This window comes from Oratosquilla oratoria, chromosome 12 (genome assembly GCF_046742065.1).
Source record: "Oratosquilla oratoria isolate Oo_2021 chromosome 12, ASM4674206v1, whole genome shotgun sequence".
NCBI lineage: Eukaryota > Metazoa > Arthropoda > Malacostraca > Stomatopoda > Squillidae > Oratosquilla > Oratosquilla oratoria.
In genome coordinates, this window is record NC_134788.1 from 57,599,485 (window position 1) to 57,610,682 (window position 11,198).

An 11,198-nucleotide genomic window follows, 5' to 3' on the forward strand; every position below is an offset into this window, starting at 1 on the left:
TTGCTAAAAGGACGAATATAATTTGCCTGACAACGGCATGAAGTAACAGGCTCCCTCACCTCAAGAAGAAGGAGTTTACGGAAACTCGAGGAATACCGGAAAAAAATCCGTCTAAAAGAGCCATACATACTTACATAGCAAGGGCACACACATATTATATGGGCTACCAGAAGGAAAGAAAACATCCGTATAACATCCAGACAGACACGGAAAAGACTTTAAGAACAAAGACGCTCTTTACGTCATGACAGTGAGAGAGCTGAAAGAAGCCTTCGTCAGAAAGAGCCATAAAGAGTTAGAGAGAGGGCAAAGAAAAGGTTCAGTAAAGGAATTAGTCTTAAAGAGCCACGCACAGCGGGAGATCACTCTCCCCTCAGCTGAATAAAATCGCCTGACGGCATAACAGAAGGATCACAAGATATTCAGAACGCAGTCGGAGGCCCGACCTTGAGAGGTGTTCCTCTCAGCAGAATGAAATCGCCTGGTTAGGGAGTCGTTACTTACGGCGATGGTCGAGGAGGTGGTGGTTCGAATCCTGCCACCTTCGAGGTTCAACCAAAGGCATGGTTTATCAAATTCCACGTTACAAAGTCCTCTGTTAGGGGCACCGTTCTAGCCTACCTATATAGGGGAATTTGAGACGTTAAACCAAATCTCATATATATATATATATATATATATATATATATATATATACATATATATATATATATATATATACATATATATTATATATATATATATATATACATATATACATATATATACATATATATATATATATATATATATATATATATATATATATATATATATATATATGTATGTATGTTTGTAAAAGCGTAAAAAAAAAAGATAAGAATGAAGGAGACTGCAAGAGACCATAAGGCCTACACTAGGCAGCTTCGTATCCATCACCACCTGTCATCATCCCCTTCCATAAAGTTGTCTAATTGTTTCTTAAAACAACTGATAGTTTCAGCGCTTACTACAGGGTTACTAAGTCTACACCATTCGTCGACCACCCTATAGCAATTCTTGCCTTTTCATTCTTGAATCTAAATTTGTCCAGTTTAAAACCGTTACTGCGAGTCTTGTCCTGTTCTTTCAATTAATTAGTATGATGAACCTTCCCGTAGGTTTGAATTCATTTCTAAGACGGTTCTTTGAAAAGTGAGACAAATGATTTCTCGGTCCCCCCCCCCACCATGCCTTGCGGTTGCTAAACTTGTGTCGCAATGGAAAACTGGAAGAATATGTACAAGGATATACTCGTTATCTGACATAATTTGAGGCTGAAACGGACTTTTTCTTTTCTTTTGACCTTTGGGGCATTTTGGTGCAGTCACAGCCAGTGGCGGATTCAGGATAAAAAAAATTGGGGGGGGGGAGGGGCTAACCTGAATTCCTTCCTCTGAGTAGTCTGATGTATCAGAAGTCTGAGGTATACTTAACTTGATAATGTTTTCCAGATTTTTCTGTATTTTAGACATATATAATAGAATGTATATTTGTTTTATATTGTTACACGCTTGTGCTAGTCAGTGATAAGGCACTGGCACGCGTATACTCTCGCATAGAGAGAAATTATTGCAGGATCCGTGTGTAGTGTTAGTGCACATGGACTCATGGAAGTAATAAAAAATAAAAGTAGCTTTAAAAAACAGAAATACAAACAAAAACGTGTATGAACTTCTGAACCTGTTAATAAAGTTGTCTAAATTACATTAACACACAGCATTGTTCATGGGATCTCACACGAACATCAACCTCCTGTTTTTTGTTTTTTTTCCAAATACATTGATTACACTGTCTATTTCAATATTGATTTCATTGCGAACGCCGAGTAGCGCCAGGCCATTGAGGCGATCTTGACCCCAGGTAGGTCTTCAGTCGCTTCAGGGTTGAAAACGAACGCTCGGCCTCTGCGTTCGAGACTGGGAGCGTGATCAAAACTCGGAGGAGCTTGGCCAGGTTCGGATACATTCGGGTCTGGGCGTGGGCAAGGGCATCTCCAGTGGATTCGAACTTCATTGTTGTTGAATACCAGCGCTCTGCTTCCGCCTTCACGAGGCTCAAGGTCTCGATGTCAGCCTCATAAACCTTTGCCGCTTCCAGTACAGCAGCAACATCTCCGTCAGCGCTGCTGAGCAGATTCTTGATACTGAAGCCAACTGTTGCCTTCAAGATCAAGAATGATACTATTCCTGTTGGCTGCCAACAGGAATAGTATCATTCCCGAACCGGGTCTGCAGCTCAGTCAATACATGGTCGAGGAATGGGACATATACAGATCTTCGGTAATACTCCTCAGCTGTCTGGAAGGGTTAAATTCGCTCGCTGCGTTTGGCGCTTGTAAACTCGAGGTACAGGAATGGTGTCGTGTGATGAACCGATCTCCTGGAGGAGCCCCTCTGCCTTCTTGAAGACTGATGTCCTGGAAGCTGGTCAGTGCACCTTCCCGGGTCTTGTTTAGATGCGTCACCACATCACCAATCGTAGCGTACGCTGAGACTCGATCGACCATAGGGGACTGCAGGGCTCGGCTCGGCTCCACAGTGTGAGCTAGCACAGACTCAGCGACGGCGAGACCAATCAGAAAGCGCGGCTCTCGGATTGCTATTAGTAGTAGTCCCACCGTCGCGTCCGAGTTGCTCTCGTTCTCCATAAAGACGGCAATAACTGGCAGGAATTCCATAAACACAATGACTGAGTCGTGTCGCTCAACCCATCTAGTAGCGCAGAGGCTGACCAGCTTCTTCCGCCTCGTGGACGTGTGGTCTTTTACGAGCTCAGTATCCTCCGTTCTTCAAATCTGAATATTTGAGCCACGGGTATGTCGAGCACCAGGCAGGTTGGAACCGCCTCTTTTGACCGCCCTCGTAGCTGAATGGAAGAGCCTCGATAACTGGGACTTTCTGGTGGATGATGACCACCTTCTCTGCATCTGTTCCCTTCTTCCTCACGAAATCAGCAATGTCAAGTCGAGGCTCTTGAGAAGCTGCCACTGCAACTGTGCCTGCCGTCTTCACGTGACGAGTGGGGGACCTCGGCAGTCTTGGCTTCCTCCGGAACACTTGCCTCTGTGGTGACATTATCCATCTGCACACATTCAGGTTGTCGCTTGAAAAATACAGTGATCTTGGCCCGCTCGCTTCATTTCACTGGACCTGCCTGCCTGGCAGGGGCAAAAAAAACAAACAAATATCTGACAGGCTTATTTTCATAGAAGAATTCTGCCACAAACATAATCTCAAGTAAGGTCTCTGGTAAAAATTATAGAAGGAAATGGAAGAACATTGTGGAGAACTGCTAGATTAAATTGAATATCATTTGGGAAAATACATGGTAATCTCGATATCAAGGTAAAGTAATAATTTTCGTTTATAGAAAGGTGTTCCACCATTCAATTTCCCTTTGGGTTATTAAACAATTGCAAGAGATATTATAAACGAATAAGTAATAGTTTACCTGCTTACTCGAGTAGATGCTTACACCTCAACGTTTAACTGCAACTGTGCATTATACTTGTCACCACAATGATTTCGCCAATTGTTTGATAACTACATTTAATGAAGAAATTACTAAATTAATGACTAAAATAACATCAAGAAGAAAGATACCAATCAAACCTTGGATAACAAATAACTTATTGAAATGCATCAATTTAAAAAATAAAATTTATAAAAAATACATCAAGTGCAACTCTGAACTTAATAAACACAATTTTATCAGATATCGTAATGTTCTCAACTCATCAATTAAATCGGCTCGCAAGCAATACTATCTCAAAAAACTCGAAGAAAATTCATCGGTTCCGAATAAACTCTGGTCAATACTTCTTGAAGTAATTAATAAAAAGAGAAGTAATAATACTCTCAATTTGTTTATTCACAATAACAGGCAGGTAACTGACAACCATGAGATCGCTGACATGTTTGATAACTTTTTCTGTTCAATTGGTAGTTTATTGGCTGATAAGCTGCCAAATGACCCAGGAAACCCACTTCAATATATAACTCCAGTCTCATCACAATTTAGTCTAATAAAACCATCAACTCACGATATTTTGCGTATTATAAGTAATCTTAAAAATAAGTCCAATGGCTATGATTGCCTTAATACAAAGATCCTTAAACTTGCTGCTCCCAAAATTATTCATTTACTCATACATCTAATCACTTTGTGCTTTCAACAGAGTTGCTTTCCTAATGTCCTAAAAATTGCTGTAGTACACCCGATCCATAAAGATGGACCCACATCAAACGTATCAAATTTTCGTCCGATTTCGATCCTTCCGGTATTGTCTAAAGTACTTGAAACCGTTATTCTTGAGCAGTTGGTAGATTACCTTGAGTACCATGGGATCATTTTCGATAATCAATTTGGATTCCGTGAAAACCACTCAACATATATATGCCTGTTGCTCTCTTGCATGAATATATTACAACTCGACTATCTAATAAAAAATATGTGCCGCAGTTTTTCTAGACATTAAAAAGGCTTTTGACACAGTTGACTATTGATGAAAATGGCTGAGTACGGAATAAGAGACTGTGAAATTCTGATGTTTCAGTCATATTTATCTAATCGTAATCAAGTTGTCTTATCTAACGGTGTTAAATCGAGATTAATGGGTGTAAGTGTGGGGGTACCTCAAGGTAGTATTCTAGGTCCTATTTTGTTTTTGATTTACATTAACGATATCTATAAAGCCTGTGGTATTCCTGAACACTTACTGTTTGTAGATGATACTTCTTGATTGACTGCTTCAACTTGATTGCTTCAACAACACAAAACAATCATATAAGTGACAAAACAGGTATGTTAAACGGCCAACGAACGTGGTATATCTCCTTTCTATCCCTTTTCGGCGCAACTGAGACACAACCCTGGCAACCCTACAACACGCGCAGCACAAAACAGATTAATGGAATTAAACAAATGCCAAACACGTAAAGCACAATTCCTCCCAAATACCGCACACATCCTGTCATCAGCTTATCTAACCCCGGACCTGGCAAAACATCAGAAAGTACTAAAATCGATTAAATGACATCCTTACAATGATTCATGGAAGAACAAATTGGGGGTAGGGGGTGTTCAGCCCCCCCCCCCTACTTTCTCTGCCGATTCCCTAATGATATTCACTAAATTTAGATTCATATCTTCAACGGTGTCCTCGCTGGATCTTAGCGATCCGAATCTATCTTTAATTTCTATTTGAAATTTCTTATTATTGTCCTTAACCTGTGCAAGGCTGATTTTCTTTTTTAAAACAAATCTATTTCTCTCTGCTCTGAAATCAAATTTAGCTGTGCAACCTAACATTCTATGGTCGCTACCTAAGTTGACTTTATTTATGACCGTAACATTGCTAACGCTCTTGCTCTCATCTCCTAGTATGAAGTCTACTTCGGTCTTTGTTGTTCCATCTGGACTTCTCCACGTCCATCTACGACCTACAGGCTTTTGGAAGAAAGTGTTCATTATCCTCATGTTGTAGTTCTCTGCAAAATTGACTAACATCTCGCCTCTGTCATTTCTTTCACCTACTCCAAACTTCCCAATGCACGACTCATCTCCCATCTTCTTCCCCACTTTAGCATTAAAGTCGCCTATTACCAACGTGTACTTACTTTTTTCTTGATCCATAACTTGACTTAAATCATCGTAGAAGAAATCAATTTCATCTTCTGAACTGTGTGAAGTTGGTGCATAAACCTGAACTATCTTTAGAGTGTACCTTTTACACAGCCTAATCGAAATCCAAGCTCACCTGTCTGATAAACTACTGAACTTGACTACGTTCCCAGCGACCTCTCGGTTGATCAAGAATCCTACTCCACTTGATCTTTCTTTGTACTTACCTCTCTAGTAGAACAGGTGGTGACCATCTTTTAATTGTATTAGCTTTTCTTCCACTCTTCGGACTTGGCTCAGTCCTACGATATCCCACTTGATGTTGTCTAGTTCTTCCATTAAACTCTCTAGCCTGTGGTCTTCTGAGAGAGTTCTTAGGTATAGATCTTTATTTTCTTCATGTTGTTTAATGTCCAAGACTTGGATGTGCTTGGACAGTGCTTACTTACATTCGGTGGCACACTGCCCGTAAGCACACGAGGCAATGTAGTTGGACCTTTAGGAGACGATGATCCAACAGGAACGCCCGGTTTTCTTTTAGTTGTGCTGTTCATATTGACTATGAAGGGGGATTGGCAGTAATCTCACCTCCGTGCCAACTGGTTTCTGGTGAGATATTTCTCTGGTGTCACCTTATTCACTATATTGGGTGAATCCCTATATCTATAGGATGCCCAAAGGTCCACGCCGTCATTATGACGGTACCCCATATATCTATGAGGAATTTGCCTGTTCGCCATCAGGGACGTACCAGTTAGCAGTGGGTCCTACGACTGTGCGTGTGAGCTGCTCTTTTTCTGATCTTTCTTACAAAACCTGTTCGATATTGTTGACCCTACAGAGATTTTCTCTCAATCGACATAAGATTCTCAAGCCTATCCATCACGTGAAGGTGTCAACTCTCGGGTACACACACACACACACACACACACACACACACACACACACACACACACACTCACATATATATATATATATATGTATATATATATATACATAAATTTTTATATATATATAACCTATATATATATATATATATATATATATATATACATACATACATACATATATATATATATATATATATATATATATATATATATATATATATATATATATATATATGTATATATATATACAAGGTGGGAGATCAGACTATTTTATTTAGTAGTAGTTATTTTCACATCTCGATCTAAGCCTTCACCCGAAAGTATGTATATATACTTTTTTTTTTTTTTTTTTGTAGGTAAACTGTTTGAGCTATTGGGTAGGGTGAGGTGGGGTGGATGGAGGGGGGAAAAGGTTACCCCTTGTCTCATAAAAGATTATGACCTTTTTCACATCACCACCACCACCACCACTACCACACCCTCCATACCACACACGACAACACCAACAATCCCTGCCACCACCACCACCACCATTATGCCAACTTCCATTAGAAACACGAGACCCAAAACCACACAAATCTTCTTCCTCGGAGGTTAAAACCCTCCCCGCGGTAGTTTCTGCCCCCTGGGGGGGGGGGTGATGTCACGCAGCCACCTTTACCTTACGTGCAAGGACATCCAGGGAGGTTGCATAAGGAACATGAAGACATTCAACATACGTTACTGGTACACTCACATACGCACAGAAGCGCGCACACACATACATTCACACACAGGTGCACAGACACATACATGCATACATACACACAAATACATACTCTGATGGGCAAGAAGGTTTGTGTGTGTATTCACTTGGTCTTTGGATCACGTGTTGGACTCGTGATCGATAGCTATTTCCCTCCTGGAAGAGAGCTCAGAGCTCGTAAGTCCGATCTATGGGTAATGCTATGACCTTTCACACACACACACACCCCCAACTCCCCGCCCACGAGAGTCAGAGTAACGACCCGAAGCGCAGTTGTACCGAAATTAATTTCGGCCCTGGGCAGGATTCGAACCAAGCACTACGCGCACCACCATGCTAGTAGTTCATCGTTCTACCAACTGCGCCACCGAGTCGTGTGTGTGTGTTTGTGTGTGTGTATGTGTGTGTGTGTGTACGTGTGTGTGTGTGCGTGTATTTCAGGATTACTCACAGATCGCGTCATATATCATGAGCTCTCATTCAGAGTGGTAACAGCTGTCGACCACGTGCCCAACACGTGATCCAAGACCGTGATACATCACACAGAAAGCACAGACACTTGCTCACTCATGTATACAGACAAGGAGACAGAGAAGAGAAAAGCGCTAAAATAGAATTAAGTGAAAAATGGAAACGAAAGAAAAACGTAAAAACGGAAATAGGATAGAAACGCTAAAATAAGATTAAGTAAAAACAAGAAACGCTAAAATAAGATTAAGTGAAAACACGGACATGGAAGGAGAAAACACGGAATGGAAATAAGGAACGAAACGAGAAAAGAAAAATGAGCAAGAATGGAAACAGAAAAGAGAGAGAGAGAGAGAGACAGACAGAGAGAGAGAGAGAGAGAGAGAGAGAGAGAGAGAGAGAGAGAGAGAGAGAGAGAGAGAGAGAGAGAGAGAGAGAGAGAGAGAGAGAGAGAGAGAGACGATTATTAGTTTGACGGTTGACAAGTTACCATATTTTTAGAGAATTTACAACCTGATGTTTGGGTGGAACTTCTTTATTGAATGGATTTTAATATCATTTGAAAACCTTGTGTGCATATATTTTTTCTTTATGTGCGCTAGTCGTGAAACATACATGCGCGCGCACATGCGCACAATTAATAGGGAACGTTAGTAATTGTCAACGAAGAAATACTAAAAGGACTTCTTCCTACTCATAAATACACCAACGTTGACATCAACAGATATTTACGGTTTGGTCAGCAATTTGCGTTTCGTACTCACCGAAGAACGTAAACACGAGCGCGCTGAGTGACCCAATCTGTCATGCGACTTCGGGTCACGTGATCGGTCGCGTCCACCTCCAGGGTCGAAGATATTTGGACGACAGGGATGAAGAAAAGCGAGGAGCGACACCCATTGGAGAGACCGATTTGAGGTGCAGCAGGAACCTCTCGGAGAAGGCGGCTTTGGGTGTGTTTATCTGGCGAAGGACCACGCCAGCGGCACCCAAGTCGCGATCAAGGAAGCCCCTCTCTCCCTCGTCGACAACTGGGGGTGGCGCGAAGGGACGAGAGTGCCCTTGGAGGCCTCTCTACTGCACAAGGTCCAAGCGGTTCCTGGGGTCATACAACTTTACGAATGTTTCGTTTCCGAGGGCAATTTCTACATGGTCATGGAGCTTGTGCCCGAAGCGACCTCCTTATATGATTACATGGAAAAGCGCGGTAAGCTCCCCTATCCACAGATCAAGCGGCTCTTTTGTGACATCGTAAAGACGGTCCAAAGATGTCTAAACGCAGGCGTTTCTCACAAGGACATTAAACCAGAGAACGTCTTGCTCTATGTGGATCCAGCCTCAGGGGAGCTTGAAATAAAGTTAATCGACTTTGGATGCGGGGAGAGGATCAAAGGTTACAAGGGAGGACACACAGGCGGGACATCGTTTTACTGGCCACCAGAGTACCTCGCCAAAGGAAAGTTCCTGCACGTCCCGGCGACAGTATGGAGTCTCGGGACCCTCTTGTATTACCTGGTGTGCCATGACGACCCTTTCTACGAGGACAGCGACATCGAAAAGGGTCAGCCGCCTCTCCCCGAATACCTTCCCCGGCAATGCCGCGACTTGATCATGAAGTGCTTCGCCATGGACCCTTGGGAGCGGCCCACCCTCCACGGGATCTTGGACCATCCCTGGCTGAAGGCTTTTAGCCACTCCGAGGACGGGAACGAGCTCGAGCCGCCCGATCCGAAGCTCTTTCCGCCACATATCTTCAAGAAACTGCATTTCAAGTAGAGCGAGAGGAAACAGGAACCCCAGGCCCCAGTCAAGAAGAATTCCAACCGTGGTTTAAAAGAAGGAAGTGAGAAGGAAAGTGCGCCACAAAAACACAAGAAGAAAAGAAAGAAGTGGTGGACAGCACTGATGAACATGAAGCCCATTAGACTTGCCAGGAAGCTGTTTTAGTTCCTAAAAGGACGAATATAATTTACCTGACAACGGCATGAAGTAATAGGCTTCCTCAGCTCATGAAGAACGAGTTTATGGAAACTCGAGGAATACCGGAAAAAAAAATCCGTCTAAAAGAGCCATACATACTTACATAGAAAGGGCACACATATATGGGCTACCAGAAGGAAGTAACACATCCGTATAACATCCAGACAGACACGGAAAAGAGCTTAAGAACAAAGACGCTCTTTACGTCATGACAGTGAGAGAGCTGAAAGAAGCCTTCGTCAGAAAGAGCCATAAAGAGTTAGAGAGAGGGCAAAGAAAAAGTTCAGTAATGGAATTAGTCTTCATGAGCCACGCACAGAGGCAGATCACTCTCCCCTCAGCTGAATAAAATCGCCTGACTGCATAACAGAAGGATTACAAGATATTCATAACGCAGTCGGAGGTCCGACCTTGAGAGGTGTTTCTCTCAGCTGAATGAAATTGCCTGTTTTGGTCGTCGTTACTTTCGGCGAAGGTCGAGGAGGTGGCGGTTCGAATCCTGCCACCGGCAAAGTTGAACCAAGGGCATGGTTCATTAAATTCCACCCTATAAAGTCCTCTGTAGGGGCCACCGTTATAGCCTCCCGGTATGGGGGAGTTTGTGACGTAAAACCATATCATATATATATATATATATATATATATATATATATATATATATACATATATATACATATATATATATATATATATATGTGTGTATTTCGGCAGCAATCTTTCTCTGATGCATGTAGTGTTAAATGCGACGGAAATCTCAGCGTTGATAATCTTTTTCTGAAGACTTTCAATTCTTCGAAAGGTTAAAGGAACCGTAATTCTGGACCAGAATGATGATGTCCATCGCCTTTCTCTACTGGAAGCTCTTTATATAAAAGATTGATCACCCTCAATAAATATCCAGAGTGGTGATCTCCTGACCCTTCCCTCTAGTAGGGACATTTCACCACTCCCCCGATAAAGCTCCCCACGGAGCGCCATGTACCCAAATGTCCAGCAAAATTGTATAGACCTTTCCCAATATTAGTTTTTGCATTTATAACCATGTACCAGAACCCCTGTATTCAGTTGAAAATGTAACAAGAGTTACGAAACGTCCTGTCAGTAAATAATAGAATCGACTTTATTCGTCTCCATGCCCTACACTTTCGGAGAATTCCTATATTCCTTAAGTAAAGATGAGAAACGCCTCTTTCGAAGAATTGAAAGTCTTCAGAAAAAGATTATCAACGCTGAGTTTTCCGTCGCATTTAACACTACATGTATATATATATATGTATGTATATATAATATAAGTATATATATATGTATATATAATATATGTATATATATATGTATATAATATATGTATATATATATATGTATATAATATATGTATATATATATATATATATATATGTATATATATATCTACTCCAACCACTGTTGGGGTAGAAAAGACTGGAAACGGGGAATCTATATATTTCGATTGCAAA

General features: G+C 41.6%; 1 protein-coding gene across 1 annotated transcript; it reads left to right on the forward strand.

Moving 5' to 3' along the window:
• The first annotated feature begins 7,355 nt into the window (after positions 1-7,355).
• Positions 7,356-9,522, forward strand: LOC143030420 (serine/threonine-protein kinase pim-3-like). Its single transcript, XM_076193568.1, has 2 exons — positions 7,356-7,367; positions 8,674-9,522. Exons 1-2 carry the CDS (start codon positions 7,356-7,358, stop codon positions 9,520-9,522), a joined length of 861 nt encoding a protein of 286 aa, XP_076049683.1.
• Positions 9,523-11,198: the final 1,676 nt, after the last annotated feature.